Source organism: Notamacropus eugenii, chromosome 6 (assembly GCF_028372415.1).
Source record: "Notamacropus eugenii isolate mMacEug1 chromosome 6, mMacEug1.pri_v2, whole genome shotgun sequence".
NCBI classification, from domain to species: domain Eukaryota; kingdom Metazoa; phylum Chordata; class Mammalia; order Diprotodontia; family Macropodidae; genus Notamacropus; species Notamacropus eugenii.
The window spans coordinates 350570405-350588901 of NC_092877.1; the positions used below are offsets into that span (position 1 = coordinate 350570405).

Here is an 18497-nt window from a genome sequence, read left to right on the forward strand (position 1 = left end):
CCTCTACTTTTCTGTGCTGGCATACAGACTCAGTATAATCAGAGTTATGCCCACACTCAGGAAAAAAAACAAAACAAAACTTGCTTTCCTTATCTTTAAAAAATGCCTTGTTTTATGGAAAAGCTCTTGAAATAAACCTACATTACACTGTATAAAAAAGTATTAAATGTAGCAGGAACAAGTGAAATCCTTACAAAAAAGATAGAAACAAAAATGGAAGAAAGTATAAGAAATTATACCAAGGCTGCTCGTGTAAATCTAAACTCCTGTGAAATAATGAATTAATGGGAGATATGGGAAAGGGAACATCTAATGATTTCCTGAATAAGAACATAAAGGATAATACATGCTGTACTCCTTTTGGAAGTACCTATGAGAAGATCCTACAAATACCTGAAGAAATGAAGTCAACTGTATGAATATTTGTAGATTGATTAATCTGTCTGCAGATGACCCAACCCTACTGCAGGCATTCACCCACTCTGGAATTTTTAGCCACCAAGGGACAGAGCTTAGTTCAAGCTTCAGGAGAAGAAGCAGAAAACCCACCCTTAAAACAACTTCATAAGAGAAACCAGGATACAAAGCCTGGTGGAGGAAGGCACTCTGGCACTTCAGGCTTCCTGACTGGTAAATCATACCTGAGACTTCAATGGAAGACCCTAGAAGGGGTAGGGTGGAATGAGTAAGGCCAGGCATAGGAAGGGCTCACCTCCTATACCACCGATCAGCTGAGTCACCAAGCTCAGCTCTCTCTAAGCAGCTGAAGTGTATGAGTGCTCTCTGAATTTTGGTGCCCTGGAGCAAAGTCGAAGTTATTCTACCCTTGTGTTAGCTCTTCCAAAGGTCTGAGCTGGAGGAAATAGGGGGATATCCATTGGTTAATACTGTCATCTAATCAGTTCTGCCAAATGTGCTGGGTGAATTTTAGAGCTGTTGGCTAAAATGCATCATTGGATCATAGATTTATATTTAAAAGAACACCCTAGACATTGTCCAGTCTAAATCCCTCATTTGAGGAGTGAAGAAATTGATTTCCCTGGGGTCACATAACCAGTAAATGTCAAAGGCAGAATTCAAACCAAGTTCTTCCTGACTCCAATTCCAGGGTATAATTCACTATGCAATAGTGCCTATTTTCCATTATCTTTGACTTTTAACTACCCATGCTCTCTATTAACCTTTACTAGAGACAGGTCATGTTTGCACCAAAACTGCCTAAAATACCATCAAATACAGAGAAATAATACAAAATATGTTTCTGAAAGAAAAAGAATATAGGATGGAAGGAAAGAATGAAAGAATGAAGAAAGGAAGGAAGGAAGGAAGAAGGGAAGGAAGGAAGGAAGGAGGGAAGGAAGGAAGGAAGGAAGGAAGGAAGGAAGGAAGGAAGGAAGGAAGGAAGGAAGGAAGGAAGGAAAGAAGGAGGGGTATAGAGATTATCCAGTCCAACAATCTCTGCATAAGCCACTGTAATTATTTCCATTTTGATCTCAATCCTTCTTTCTATTTAGCTAGGTCAGAGAGCCCTGAAGAACCAAGAGAGTAATTAACACATGGATAAAACTATCACGGGAAAGATAAAAAGATAGATGAGAAAAAAATGCAATTGGGACATGTTTTAAAAGAGGAGAAACCTTTTGACATCAAAGGAGAACTTTGCCAGTTAAGCAGAAAATAATTATGTAGATATAGACAATAGAGATTTATATACACGTGCATTAATATACTACATATTGTGTATAAAATATAAAGTGTGTGTTTCTAAATATATAAGATACAGCAATAGTGCTTTTAAGGGGACTGTCTTTCATTTTGTACATAAGCAGGCATACATTTGCAGAAATACTTTTCACCTGGCCATTTGGTCCTTTTAAAAAAAGAAAACTAGAAGGATAAAGATAAATTTGAATTTATTAGCTGATTAAAGTCATGGTTCACTGAAAAAAATCTATTTTGACAGACAGTGTAAGTGATTTCATCAAAGAATCATCTGAACAGTAAAGAATATGAGCTATTCATGTAGGGATACAGAGGAATATCCCGTGGAGTGCTTGAATGTCCCATTGTTATCCTAGCAATGTGAAAAGAACTTGAGGAAAGCCACCACTATGGTGGGGGTACTCTCTGTCATTGACTCCTGGGCAGCTATGTACTAGGTTTGCCTAGTCAGGATGAATACCAATGGGTTAGATGTGCCTAGTTAGCAAGAATCCTCACATCCCTCATGGAATCATGGATCCATTGGAGTATTCCAACAAGACTTTTCACTGTATTATCTGAACTGATTTAGATATAATCTGTATCATTCCTTTGAAGATGAAATTCATAGGATAGTATGTGAATTTACTAAAAAAAAACAAAACAAAACAAAACAAAAAAAGAGAGGGCCCAATATTCTTTTGTGTAAATTAGCACATGACCATTCAACTCTTCCCAAGGAGAGCTTTAACAGTCACTTTAGAAAAAGATAAGGGGACATTCTACTGAAGCTTGAAAGAAAGGATAATATTCTCTGTCTGGAATGGGTGGTGTTTATTTCATTCTTGAACTCCATTTGTGCAGAAAATTAGACTGATACTCCTCCTCCCATCTCCTTTGTTATAGCATAGTACCATAGAATGTGGAGTGGACCTCCCACTGCTACCCAAGGATTCGTACAAGGATATAATGTTTTACACTGTATATTTTGCATGCAGAAGTAGCCTGGATTGTAGTTTTGCACTGATGAAAGCCTAAAAAAAGAAAGGTTCAGGGAGGCAAGGGGAATAGGGGTAAGGACAAGAGCTTTCATCAGGTTTTGGAAAACCTGACACATGGACATTGCTTAAGTTTGTTCTGCCAAGCACCAGAGGGTAGGACTATAGTCAATGAATGAAAGCTGCAGAAAAACACATTTAGACTTAATAAAAGGAAATACTCCCTAAAATTTTAAACTAACCGTCAAACAAGTGGCCCTGGGAATTACCAAGTTTCTTCTTCATTAATGAGAGGCTTAAAAATGAAAGCTGGGTGATCAAATGTTGGCTTTTTTGTAGAAGGGATTTTTGTTCAAGTATGGGGTGAGACTAGAAGGCTTCAAGGTATTCCCAAATACCCTGGTGAGCCCAGGGTCCTGAGATTCATGTCATTAAGAAGTTGTCCTCTCTGATAAAGTTATGTGACTTTGCCCATGCAAATGAAGGATGCCCACACAAATACCTACTAGCACCAGCATATTGTGGATTGAAGAGATGATTCAAAGAAAAACTAGTGACAAAGAATTTTCCAATTAGAGTAAAACGTCTCCTTAGAGTTGTTTATAAGATGAAAGATCATGTTCCCTCCATTGGTCTCACTTTTCTTCTTTTTTTTGGCCCTGCTATCTTTCTTGATTTTTATCTGCATATATTTTTTGCATAATATATTCTATAATTATGTATTCTTTATGAGCATCTTTACTTATGACTGAGAAGCAATATTTCAGTGACAGGAGGCAAAAGTTGCCTTGCTAATTACACATTCTTGATAAACTACATGATAATAACTACAGCAGAATTGTACATTAGCAGAAGGCACATAAATGATTTCAGTTGTTCTTACTTGGGAGAAATAAGAGACTTTGTTGTGATTTGTTCAAAACACTCCTGTTTCTTCTATACTTATCTTCTTCAATGGTACCAGTGATGCCACCACTCAATTTGCATGTCCCATTGAAAGAAGATATATTGAACCACATGGCTGTGAATGCAACCATTATGATGAAATGTCTGGAGAAAATATGGCCAATCTCCAGCTGTTGGGTCAGCACAATAGAACAATCTGAACAGCCCTCAAGGTTGTTCATAATAAAATATGACCTGAAGTAGCCAAGAGTTTGGAGAAGACTAGAACATGAGGTCACCAATGCCCAAATACCAAGCCTGGCAAATATTTCTACATTCTTGTGATTAAAGTCAAATGAGCACATCAAGAATCTCCCACCCCCGTAGGTCTGACTCTCCTATGGGTGATTTACAGAGTAGAAAACTTTAAAAAATGCAGTCTGGACAAGCCACATTCAGACATATTAAGTCTCCACAAGTCTGCAGCTGTGAATGTCTCCACTTGCACAATCTAACTAGAGGATGCTTTAAAGGTTGATTTAATTGTAGCTTCTGAATCATGTTATTTCCCATGTTTTAAGTTGTTGAACATAAATATACAAGTGTTAGAGTAATTTTGAAAATCTGCAAATGTTTGGGACGAAATCTGCAAGATCTCCATTTCTGCTGGGAATTGACAACGAGATTTAAATACTGTCTGAAGAAAAATACTACCTGACAACAGCAGTGGCCAAATTGCCATGGCGGAATATTTTGAACATTTCACCACTCTTGTAATGTGAATGTACACAGGAGAAACTATGAGCAAATAGAAAACTGACTATTCATTCTCACTCATTTTTTTGTAAAAGGATGAAGAAAAACTACAGGGAAGTTATCACTCTTATGTAGGGAAAATGTCCAGAGAATACACATTTTCAGTCATTAAGAGATCTCTGCTCCTGCTTCTTGCCAACACACAAATATTTGCAGCATCCCTGAAACAAGCACAAGTCCTCGATACAGATGTTGCCCCTACCACCATCATCAGGAGCCAAAGAGAGAGACAATGGTGCTTTACAGATGTTATCCTCTCTGCTATTCTCCTCTTCCACCATCTCTCAACTCCTTGATGAGCTTCATTAAATACAAGATATCACCTAACCTTTCACTTCAGCATATCAGCAATTTATCCTTTGGATGTGTTATCTCCTTCTTCCTCTCCAAGCCTTTTTCCCCCGCTTTTGGTTTCCACTTTTATACATACCTCCTTTTCTACAAATTTTCTTGCCGGGTTTTCTTGTACATTCCTTGGATATTCTTTTTACTGAAAAATGAATAGAAGACTAGAAAATAACATGGAGCTCCATCACAGACACTTGGAGCATGCAATACCGCTAGCTCACTTAAGTCTAAACGCCTGCATTTTTTTTTTTTGAGTGCGAAAGATTACCCATTTCTTGTGCCTGCACATGCAAAATGGAGGAAGGCTGATGCATCTTCGCTGAAGGCATTGAGTAGGAAATGGGAAATAAGAACCAACTTCTGCCTAAACACACGTGCTGTGGGGAAATTAAAACAAGTAGAAACGAGGGAGGAAAAATAAAATATAGGCATACACACATGAACACACACAAATAAGCCACATGCACACATGGAAAATGCTTTCGTGCCAAAAACAGAAAGCCATGCTTGCTACCAGTATACATGAATTAATATTGTTAGAATTTACAATAAGAATAATATATATTATATATATATTTAAAGATGTTTCTGGTTGTTGGTTTTTTCCTTCAGTTAACTCACCATCCTCTGTTGGGACATAGATATTTAAATAGAGGCAGTCTTCACTCTGATCTTGTACGTAGGAAGAAACTACATCCAAATTATTAGTAAACCAAACAGGGAGCATGACTTCTGGCAACCTGCCATCAATAATGTTCTGTGGACAAACAGGAGCAAACTGAGTGGCATTTCTGGTGTCTGACCAAGACGATGGGGGCTCGGGAGGCTGAAATCGGCGTTCCCCCGTAGGTGGGGCTGCATAGGGAACCCCAAGAAACTGAATCACAGGCCCCAGAATTTCATTATTGAGTTCCTTCTTAACCCCTCTTATTTTGCCAAAGTTGGTCATCACCAGTGGGTCAACATCATCCAGCTTTTGTGAGGACACAGCAGAGACCTGAAGCAAACATCCAAAGATGCACAGGGTCAGTGTGGCATCCAGTCCCCGTAGTACAAGATGTGCCATCCCTGCTTTCCATGCACAGTTCAGCCACATGGATCTTGGTGGGACCATGGTCCCACATGAGGTGTAAAGTTGACAAGGAAGTAATAGTTTTTGTAGCCACCTGTGAAAAATAAGACAGCTGAAGAAGGAATGTTTCCTCAGGTTTTCAGGGAAGCCTGTCAGGATAATCTCACAAAGCTTTTCAAACAGCAAGGATCTTCCATTGATTTCACATTTACTGAAGCATCTTTACTTGATGTTCCTTATCAAACCATGTCCCATTAGCCACTGGTGTTCCATTTTCCATAGCAGCAGTACCATGAGAGTAGCCATTTATTCTGGATTCCCCTCTGATCTATCAAATTCAGCTAGCAGCAGGTTGATATCCTGGAGAAAATGAAAATAAATCATTAGTATGTAGGAGCTAATATGGACAGAGCAGTAACTAGATGTTTTACAGGTCACTGCATGGACATTAATGGCAACAAAGATTGTGTACATAAATTTCTACAATAGGCCATTTCTGGTTCCATTTGACATAAGATGAAATATTGACAATTACACTCTTTATAAATCTTTCTGCGAAACTTATAGAAATTTAAGTAGAAATACATTGTAGAGAAACACTCTCGAAATTCACAATTCATAAAATATCTATTACTAATGATTGAAACATTATAAGTTTCTCTGCTTTTGGCCTTCTCACTCTACATAGCCCAAATAATAGGCTACAAAGATTACAGAAGAAAATTCTTAGCAAGTATAGATATGTATAAGATCGACTGCAAAGGCTAAGAAATATATCTTCACTTGGTCTGAGAGATCATCATTCCTATGGAAATTAATTCCACAAAAGTAATACAACATCAAGGAGCCTGGCCTGACAAATATGTCTAAAAATGGAAAAGTTCAGTCCCTCTTTATCTCTGTTTCATAGAATCCTTACTTTCCTTCAAGTCAGGTATTATGGCCCTTCACTGATTTCCCAAGTAGTTATCAACCTCAGAAAATTCAGGATTATAAATGTAGAGATGGAAGGAACCCCAAGAAGTCAGAGTCCAACGTTATGCCACCATCCCCAACTATAATGCAAATGAGATTCCCTAGAACTGAAAGGACTTGCTCAGGGTCACATAGCTAGTGTGTGTCTGTGGTAGAATCCAAACCCAAATCTTCCTAACTTGAAGTCCAGCACTCTACCATTATTCTTTCATTTACTTATCTGTGGACTTACTACTGTACTCCTCCCTCATCCCTACCCTGCCAGAGAAATCTATGCTTCTTGAAGGTGGAGAGTATTTTGTCTTTCTGTCATCACAGCCTACCACTAAAATGCTCTGTACATAGAGACCACTTAAGAAATATTTGTTGAATTGAACTACAAAGAGAGCTACTAAAACTTATCTCTGCCTTACACATAGTAGGTTCTCAATATCTCTTTTGCCAAATTGAGTTTTAGGTGAACATTAGAAAGAAGCTTATGTACGGATAACTAGATTTACTGGGTTACAGTCACTTAAGAGGGTTCCCCTTTGTATACACACATTGAAACTTACTCCTTACTCAGTTTACATTGTCCAACAGAGGATTGACTAGGATTATAGGATTCAGAGATTGTAGGAATCTTATGAATTACTCAGTAAAATTCCTTCATTTTACAGAAAAAAGACATCGAGAACCAAAGGAGATACTTGTGGAAGGTCATATAATCTTTTTCCTTACTCCTTTGGCAACCCTATTTCCCACTTTAAACCATGTTTCCAAGAATAAAAAGTGCCAAAATGGCTGCAAAAGAGAAATTGTAAAAGAGAAAGAGATGGAGATGAAAAAGTTAAGAAAAAAAGAGTAATGTAATTCTTAGTACCCGTCAATAACCTCAATGTACCACAAAAGAATTGCATTTCTTAGATACCAGCAAATCCACAGCTTAAAAATAACACTTAGAGTCAAAGTGAATTTTTTTGAATGCCAAATTCTAGTTCTATTTTTCTTTAATACAAAAGATTGTTACGAAGTAAGTGTAAGGCCTTTCTGAAGAAATCCTACCTAATCGTCCCATCTTTCATATTCATGCTAATCAAACATCTAACACTGTTCACACAGTTCATGTGGTTGAGCGCAACACAGCAACGTAACATCTAATGTAAGACAATTCTCAGTATAATCGCCAACTAACTCAAAATAGCATGTAATTCAGGGAATTTTTCTTTCCTTCTACAAGCAACCTTTTAAAATGCTTACATTGGAAGTAATAGTGTTGGTTTGTATTAGTGATGGTTTTATCCCATCCTGTAATAGAAAGATTCCTGAAGAAATGCTGGGCTAGCAGGCAGGCTGCCCTGCAGTTAGTAATATTAAAATGGAGATTGTAAAGGCTCCATGGGGCAGTGAGAGATTCAGTTCATGTGTGATGTTCCTTGAGCTTGGAACAATTCATCTTGGTAGATAAATAAGGAGATAGATGCAGTTGTTCCAGAATTTCTCTGTGTTCATTCTCTTAGTTTGGCTGGCAGAGTATATTAGCATATAAAGGATAGGATGATCCCCATCTCTCTCTCACCTCAGAGTTCCAGAATTCGCTGAAGATTGATGTACACAAGAACTTTTCCATTCAAGTGAAAGTCTATTATGGTTTAAGCTTGGGCAGAATTACAGTTGGCCTGATGTGTAAGGCTTCACTCCCTTGGCCTATTACTTTTTTTTAGAGGTAACAGCTTGAGGAGATCTTAAGTAGGGAAACTACTGAGGAGTTCTGAAATTCTCCTTGACTGATTATTTACACCCTGATTCTATTTTAGGGTATGATGGCAGATCCCCAATATGTACCTTTTTGAGAATGCAAAGATCATTTCATTCTTTGTAGCTCCAGAATCCAGGATGATGACTGGCCCATAGCAGGCCCTTAATAAATATTTTCAGATTGACTTCAAGCCTTATCAGTTTGGTACTTCAGGAAATAACAGAAATGAATTGCTAGATTGAGTCCTGGGTTTGAATCTTGCTTCTGACATATAGTAGCTGGATTACAGTTCACAAATCACTTTAGTCTCATGGGGTATCAAGTATGGGTTAATATCACCCATAGCAATTTTTCTAAGATTATAATTGCAGACCAGGTACTGATCTCCTTTTCTTGTCAATATTTTCCTTAGCATTGATCTGAACTTTCTTTATCAAGCATTTCCTATACTAATTAAGTCACACATTTTACCGCCACTTCAACCTTGAGTAACATAAAAAAAAAATATCCATAGTTCCTTCCTTACAGTGTTGAAAGGAAGATCAAGTTGGGATCAAAAAATCCAATCCTAAAATCTAATCCCCAAAATATTTAAGTACCTACTATGAACATGGTACTAAGATGACATGTAGTCATACATTTAAGCTATTTTTTAATTAAATCAATAAAACACTCCAAGAAACTGTAAGCTTGAAAATAAGGGATTTTTAAGTTTTGTCCTTGTAATGCCTTACCCAGTATTATACATAAATATAAGCATTAAAAATGCTTGTTGAATTATTGAATTGAATTTCCTAACTTATCATCTGTGCAATGGGTTAAAATCAAGTGTGTGAGGTTTTATACACATGATACTGGAAAATCACAAATGAAATGTGTTTGAGGCTAAAATTCTACATAACTGAGGTGAATCATGGATCCCTTCCAACGGAATTTTTGCTCACATTCCAGAAGGATGTTGGATATAGTCCATTAGGGGCTGTTGGGAGAGACCTTATGGAGTAGTAGAAAAAAGGGCTCCCACCACCGTATGACCCTAGGCAAATCAGTTCACTTCCATGAGACCATTTCCTCATCTGTAAATGGCAATCATTAGCTGGTATTATTTACTTTCTACAATTGTGTTGAGAAAAATGTTTTTAAAAACTTAAAAGAAACTATGCAAATATTGTTATGTTTGTTATTAGAATTACATATTATTAAATCCACCAAGACCCACCGCTTCAGTGAGGTTTCACTCACTTTGGCCATTTTGTGACACACTGTAGACAAGCCAAAGCTGTATAATGAATTCTCAAATAATTTCTTCTTTCCTATTTTAACCTACTCTTCTAAGTCAAACATGAAAAGATATTTGGTTAAAATTACATATTGATATTGACATATCTAGCTATAAAGGCCCTCAAATCTGTTGTCAGCTTACCTTGAATGCTTTTCAGAAGCTGTGACACATTCGCAAGCCAGTCACTGAAAAGGTTTTAAGTTCCTTAGAAGAAAGATACTGCTTAAATATGGCTTGCCACTGTCACAGAAATAAAGCTCATTTAAATACTGTGGACAAATATCTTACAGGATAAATAGAGATTTTTTTTGTTCTCTCACTTTACAGTCCTTTAAGAGTATTCAGATGGGAAGGAAAACAGAAGAGGGGATAGCCTACAAAGGAGACTCCAAAAACTCATACTCAATAATAATATTAAATTAGCCTCACCCAGGAGGCCAACCAATTCCCATGGGAGTAAGATGAGGGACAAGACTTTCAAGACAGCCTTTCCAATAGGTCAAGTGGACAATTCTTTAATTAGTTTAACATAAAGGGGATAAGCAAAGGAGCTAAGATCAATTGTCTCCTCCACTGACTCTAAAACTCCAAGTTAGAAGCTTCCTGATGAAATGAGCTTCCCATTTCCTGTACGGAAATTACTATATAGTTTTCTATCCAATTGCATCAATGTCAATTCCACCTTCCAAAGAAATGACAACAGGCTTCTTTGCTGAGGGATGGAGATGACGAAAATGGAACAATACAAGTATTCTAGATATGCTAAGGACAGAAAGCTATAATTAGGATGAGTCCCCTGTGGCTTTGCCCCAGTTTATCAGTATCAGGGAAGGTACATCTACTCTCCACAACCCTCTAAAATGTGGGTGCACAATATGGTCCCATGTCCAAACTTTCACCAGGTTATCATCATGTCCCTCCTCCTCTCCGCCATTTTCTCTGAGCCATTGCTCTGCCCCCTACACACACTCCCAACTCTTCCAGGTAAAACAACTCCTAATTATGACAACTCAGACTTGCCATAAGCCAAATGAATTAAAAGCAGAAGGAAACCCATCCACACACTCCAGCCTCCCTAGTTTACAGATGAGGAAACTGAGGTCCAGGAAGCTTAAGGGATTTATTGCTAGATTTTTTTCAATAAGCCTAGATTGGACTTCAAAATAAATTCTGATTGAGGTACTTGCTCTTTGCTGATGTCTTTCAAATTTCAAAAGGAAATGAAAACCATTTAAAGAATATTGCAAAATGAAATTAAAAAATTATATCGAATATGGTGAACATTGCAAGGCATATTGTTAAAGCTAATTGGTGATCCTGTAAGTATCCAGATGGAAATGAATAATCCCTCAATAGCTAAAGATAGACTTTCATCTTTGGCTGGGATATTCAGCTGAAGCTTTTGTCTGAAAGGGGTCACCTTTGGGTCACAAACATTTCAGCTAAATATAAAGAAGTCTTAAATCAGAGCTGTCTGAAAAGCTGATAAACTGGAGAAAGTCCAGAGAGGAGCGACCAGGACGGGGCAAGGCCATGAGGCCATGTCATATGAAGATTGGCTGAAGAAATGGGGATTCTTAGCCTTGAGAATAAAAAGACCCAGGGAACAGGATGGCTCTCTTCAAGTATTTGAACGGTTGACATGTGAAGGAGGGGTTGGATGTGTTCTATTTGGCTCCAGGAAAGAGCCTGGAAAAATGGGTAGAAGGTTCGAAGAAGTAGCATAGACTCCATGTTAAAAAACACTTCCTAACATTTCCAGGGGTGAGGAATCTGAGGCCTTAAGGCCATGTGCTCTTGAGGTCACAGGTTCCCCATCCCACCCCTGAATTAGATTCATGCTTAAGCAGAATGGAGTACCCCTCAAGAGTTACAGGATTCTATGTCATCCACATCATCAAAGATGGTAGATAACTACTTATTGTGGATGCTAAAGAGGGAGGGATTCTTCTTGGATTTTGAGTTACTAGGCTACATGATCCATTCTAACGCTGATTCTGTGAATGTGCATTGGGTTTTTCATTTGTGAAACTTTCCACAACTAGAAATGTCCAAAAAAAGGCTAGAAAGCCTGTTGATAAAGCATTACTTTCAGATATAGTGTCATAATCAGGGGTCTGTGAACTGATTCCTTTTTAAAACTTATGTATCAATATAATTGGATTATATTATAAGTCATTTTATTTATACATTTATAAATATACGCTTATAAATATATATTTCTATATAAGTTTAAATATAATGTAATATAAATTATAGTCCAATATAATCTTTGTAATACTACGCAGTCTATTTTATACCCATAAAAACATCATTCTAAGATGTCCCTAGGTTTCACTAGATACTGCCAGTGGTCTAAGACACAAAACAAAAGTTAAAAATCCCAGTCCAAAAACTACTTGTTGGTATCCCATAGAAGAGTTCACGTAAGTGATAAAGCTGTACCAGATGACCTTGGATTTGAAGCTTCTGTGTGTCTATTAACTTAATTAGTCATTAGAAGCTGTAGCAACTGGTGATAGAAAATGAATGGTAGAATAACTTTTTTAGTAAATTACCAGTTTTAAGTCAGAGCTTGAATGATCTGTGTTTATTTTATTTGTGGTTTATCTGTACCTATTTTCCATTAATCGAATTTCTTGTTGTATTCCGAAATGATTAAAGCTCCAAGAGATGGACAGATATGGATGAGTCACTACCTACAACACTGAGATCTCAGATGCACTGATGTGTCTTGAAGTCTCAATAGACCAATATGGACAGAAATTGTAGTGTGATCCATAGGAAAACCTGAAGTGGTTACTCACAATACTAACCCTGCTTTCCCAAGAATAAATGTAGAAGGTCAGTCTACCTGTTCAGTTATCCTCTAGAACAAATTTTACACTGAATGTCTTTCTCAAATAGCTTATATGACCAGCAAATAGAGCATGAAAAACGTTTCTCTGAAACTCATGATCTCTCAAACCTCTCCAAATTAGGAACTGTGCTTGAGATAATACATTGGTATCCATAGTCTAAGCCAGTGGAGTCAAAACTCAAATAGAAATTAATCCCTGTAGGCAACATATTGACTTAGAAAACTACAAATACCATTTTATATGTTATATTGAATTCTTTTTTCAACACTTCCCAATTACGTTTTCATCTGGTTCAGGTCACACTGAGGAGGTTTTTTCTTGATCACTTCATCAGAAGGCTTCAAGTTCAACACCCCTGGTTTAAGATACCAATGACCCAAATAATGTTAAAAACTCAATGAACTTAAAGCAGAAAAAGTTAATCCCTATCCCAGAATTAGGGATTCTAATCACCCAGAATTCCCTTCCCCATCAATTGGGATTCATAATCTGGCCCCAAAATGTGTAATAGAATTCAACTCTGTCCCATTCCCTTCCCTCTGTGCCTCTGTCAAGGACTATGTCATCTGTGCTATGATAGTATTGAATCAAGAATTGAGGACCAGAGAGAATGTATACAGGACTCCAGAATGTGCAGTGCTCCACTAGGCCTGAGGGAAAAGGGACCAGCATCCAGCTAGAGCCAGGTTTGTCTACCCAAAAGTCACTCAAAGCAGGGACCAAGTTCAGTTCCCCAGCATAGAGATGGCTGAGACAACTTTGAGGTCCAGCCAACATCAAAAGGAAGGGGGGGGGGAAGTGAATTATAAAACATCTTTAGACAACAAAGTAAGGAAATCAGACGTGGGCTCCTTACTAGCTGGAAAGCAAGTTCAATTTATCTTGTTTATGTCTAGTCCACAGAAGCAGCTTGGAAAAGTAGTTAAGGTTCCGGATTTCATTTCAGGAAGATTTGGGTTCAAGTCATACCTCTAATGCATAATAGGTGCGTGACCAGAGAAAAGTTAGCTAGCCTCTTGGTGACCTGTGCCAACTCTCAAAGATTGCAATTTACTGACAAGTTGATTATCTGCATGGATAGAAGTTATTTCCACAATAAATATCCTGCAGACAGATGATCATGTATAGGCTGTTTCACTTTTGTCATTGTCTTCTAAGAACCTAGCACAATGCTCAACACACATGGCAGATCCTTATTAAATATTTGAAATGTACTATTAAATTCCAATCCCATTGGAAAAGTTAATGGAAGAAGAGATGAGTAATTAAAGAATTTTCAACTCAGTCATAGAAAACAGTTTCAATATTTAAGGGCATATGTTTTATTTTTGTTTTGTTTTTTAAACTAACTGGAGATCCAGTAATTATTCAGATGAAAATTTCTCACTCAAGATCTCAGGATGGACTTTTGAGTAGAACTGATAACTCCCATGATAATCTACCAATACTTTTTTTCCTCAAAAGAAATCACCTGTGGGTCATAAGCCACTACCTCTAGAATCTGTTTAATCATATCTGCACAGCAGATTTTGTAGAGTATGATGGTGCATCATACCCTGAACTTATGTTGTAGTATATATTTTAGATATAAATGAAAGAAAATAAAGTTTGGTCATTGATTGGCTTGAAGAAAACTCAGGGCCCACATGATATAACCCCTTCTTTTTACAGATGAGGCAGCCATGGCCCAGAAAGGTTAAGTAATCTCCCTAATATCATGTAGGTAGGAAGAGATCATCTTGCCCAACATTATTTTATAGATGAGGAAACTGAGGCCCTACTGGGAGACATGGAGACACTTGCATAGGTGATAAATAAAAGAGATATTATTGAAGTCCATCTTCTCTGACTCCACATACAAATTCTTCCCTGTGTGGTATATATATGCTATACTCCACCATGCTGGCCTGCTTGGGAAGAGTAGATAATTCTCCATTCTATTGCCTTCTTTAATTAAGTCCCCATCATTTCTTTATTATTAAATCACTTATCAGCCGAAACTGGCTACATTTTTGGATTCTTCCAAGTTTCTCCATCCTCAGCCCTTGTGGAGTGAGTCAATCCTGACACATGAGTAGAATGGTTAGAAATGAGAAAAATCATTAAAATATTCTTTCAGGGGCAGTTGGGTGGACACTTACTAACTATGTGACTCTTGGCAAGTCACTTAACCCCAATTGCCTCAACAAATAAAAATAAGATGTTTTTTCAGTCCCACCCTTTTGTGAAGAATGCCAAGAGTGAACATTATAAAAGGAACAGTCCTTGACTACAGCCTAGGGTAAGACCAACAACTCTTCTTGCACAGATATATTACAACATCCATAAAGGCTTCTAGTTACTCCTGACCCAGTTTGCCTCTACACAACTGACCCAAGTCATGGCAGGGAGACGTTATATCCTCAGGCTCTCCCAGATAGGCACTTCATCTTCAGTTAACTGTCCCATCAACCCAACACCATCATCTTTATGGACCATGTATCTAGCAATGAAGAGATAACCAATTCCCACTGAACACTAAGCAAGTCCCAATAGTTTGATGGGTCATAAAATTCATCATTCATGTCTTCAGATGACTGGATACAAAACACAGAATTTGTAAGGCAGAAAGCAACAAATGTCATGCTATATAACCAAAAGTGCAACCTTTGTTTACTGTAGAGTCTTATTTTGCAAATGTCATTTGTAATTAACATAATTAATCCAGTTTTCTTCAGAGTGAAATATGAGCTTATTATAACTCCTGGTAAATTATAACATTTCCCAAATATTCATAATTTACCAAAATTAAATTAACAAAAATCCACATTAAAAGCCCTTGAAAGATGTATTTCTATCTTCATTTATCGTCTTTGATTTCAACACATCTTTGCATAGTTTATGGGTTTCGGAGTTGAAAGGGGCTATTTATCACTTTACATATGGGGAAACTGAGGCTCCCAAAATTATAATGAAAGTAATGAAAGTAAAAGAGCAAGGATTTAGCATTAGCTTCTCCTTCTCCCATTCCATTTTATACCATGCCATCTCTATATTTCTCTTTATTCTTTCTAACTCCTTCCAGTTGCCATATTACTTGGTCATTTCAATAAAAAAATAAATAAATCTGTAGGATTATACAAATTTAAAGAAGGAATTAAGAAGCTTTAGAGATTGCCTAATACAGTTTCCTTTCAGACTATTTTATAGCTGAAGAAACTGTCCAGGGAAGATCAGTGGCTTGTAAAAGGTGATAATAGGATAGCATAGTGGAAAGTATGTGAGGATTGGAGTTAGAGAGTGCTGCGTTCCAATCGGGCCTCTGACTCTTAGTAGTTTGTGCACCTGAACAAGTCACTTAACCTCTCTGAGTCTCAATTTCCTATTCTCCAAGGTGGCTACAATAAAACCTGCAGTACCAACCTCAAAAAGATGTAGTAAAGCTCAAATGAGATATTTTATGCAAAGTGCTTTACAAATTCTAAAGTGCTACATAAATGTCAGTAGTTATTAGCAGTGGTATCTAGGTCATCCCAAAATGTATATCTCTTGGCTGCTTATCCAGGACTTTTTTTCTCTAAAATAGTTGACTCTCCTAATGTACTCAAAAAACAGCAAAATCAATTATTTCTCAGTTATGCTAACAGTTACTAAGTATCACGGCCACTTCACACTGGAGTCTGTGTTACATACAAACATATATGTATTTGTATAGAAGTGTATAGATATGTCTACTTTTATGTATAAATATATATACTTAAGTATATACATATATACACATATATGTGTGTCTATAGTTACAGAGAGAAGATGGAGAGAACAAAGGACGAAAGGAAGAAAAGAGAGAAAAGAAGAGAGAAATGATAGAGATACAGATGGATGGATGGAGGGATAGATGGATAGATGGATGAATGGATGGATGGATGGATGGATGGATGGATGGATGGATGGATGGATGGATGGATGAATTGATGGATGGATGGATGGATGGATGGATGGATGGATGGATGGATGGATGGATGGATAGACAGAGAGACAGATAAGCAGTTGGATAGATAGAATGAAAAATATATAAAAACCACTATATAAATATTAGCTATCATTATTATAATCAATTCAGTTCAGAAAGTATTTATTATTGAGAGTTTGCCATGTGCCAGGCACTGTGAGAGGTGCTGAAATACGAAGAGCAAAATGAAGCAACTCCTTATTTGAGAAACCTATTACAGAAGGGAAACAGAATATACACTAAAAATTCAAGGCAAAAATATTTAAAATAAATTTTTAAAAGTAATGAAGAATTTTAGTAGGTAATGATGAAGAGCATTGACAACTGAGAGCATCAGGAAAGGCTTCCTGTAGGAGCTGGCAGATATTTTATTCATGCTGTGAGAGAAAATAGAGATTTTATAAGGCAGAGATGGGAAGGGAGAGCATTCTAGCATGGAGCCACTCAAAAGTCTAGGTAGCCTATTGTAAAGGATAGAAGAATGGGTTTATAGTCCTGGATTCAAATATCACCTATTGGAAGCTTCAAACCAATTGCAGATCATCGACTTATTGGCATATAGATATCAGTGGGGTAAAATCTTTTTTGGAGAACCAGGTTCAGAGCTGGAGGTAGTATAGAAGTTGAAGAAGCAGTTACCTCCATTAAAGAGAGGCCAGATGCAGTAAAGTATCAAAGAATATCTGTATTATATATGCACTAGAGCATTTAGCACAGTACAAAAGGTAAAAAAATGGTGATTTTTTTAAACCGCAATAAAAAAGGATAGATAACTCTGTTACTTGTATGTAAAGTTCTGGACAGATAGGTGATACACATTTAAATTTAAAATGACAGATGTGTTGGTTTGGAAATCATGGGCACTGAAAGGAACCTATATTCTTTTAGCAGCTCATAGTTAACTATTAAATAGCACAGTGCTGGCATTGGGTCAAAAATTTAGTGACAAATGTTGGTAAACATTGGCTAGCAGGTTATAATTATTTCCAAAGCAAAGCCTGTCCCTGGAGAACTAAAGAGAAAGTCCACTGATAGTAGTCAAATGTATACAAACCTAAAACCCCAATTCAATTCAACAAGCACTCATTAAGTGATAAATTTGCAGAAAACATTATGATAGATGTTGGAGGAGGAGGAACAGGAGGAGGAGAAGGAGGAGGAGGAGGAGAAGAAGAAGAAGAAAAAGAAGAAGAGGAAGAAAAAGAAGAAGAAGAAGAAGAAGAAGAAGAAGAAGAAAGACAAGAAGGAGAAAGAAGAGGAGGGGAAGAGGAAGAAGAGGAAGAGGAAGGAGAAGAAGAGGAAGATGAAGGAGAGGAAGAGGAAGATGAAGGAGAAGATGAAGAAGAAGAGAAAGAAGGAGGAGAAGAAGAAAAAGGAGAAGTAGAAGAAGGAGCAGAGGAAGAAGGAGAAGAGGAAAAAGACGATGAAGAGGGAGAAGAAGAAGAAAAAGGAGAAGAAGAAGGATGAGGAGGAGAAGAAGAGGAAAAAGAAGGAGGAGAAGGAGAAGAAGGAAAAGAAGAAGATGGAAAAGAAGAAGAAGAAGAGGAAGAAGGAAAAGAAGAAATGGAAGAAAAAGAACAAGAACAAGAAGAACACGAAGAGGAAGAAAGTCCTTGTCCTCAAGAAGTTAATATCCCATTAAGACTAGCAGCATGTACACAAGGAAAGCCTTGATAGGGGTATAAGAAAGATCATAAACAGATTTAGAGCTGGTAGGGACCTTAGAAGTCATGTAGTCTCTGGCTCCTTCATTTACAGATGATGAAAGTGATTCTGAAAGTTTAAGTGACCGACAGATGTGGACTCTGAAAACAGGTCCAATGACTAACAGAA

At 37.3% G+C, this 18497-nt stretch overlaps 1 protein-coding gene across 2 annotated transcripts in view; it reads right to left on the reverse strand.

The window, feature by feature from the left end:
* The window catches only part of LOC140510114 (neuroligin-1-like), a 309399-nt gene that overhangs the window by 281503 nt on the left and 9399 nt on the right, over window positions 1–18497 (reverse strand). For both annotated transcript variants that reach the window (XM_072618453.1, XM_072618452.1), the window contains exon 2: window positions 5370–6180. In XM_072618453.1, coding sequence (XP_072474554.1) covers window positions 5370–5862 — 493 coding nt within the window. In that variant the 5' untranslated portion in view covers window positions 5863–6180. The remainder of the gene's footprint in view (window positions 1–5369; window positions 6181–18497) is intronic.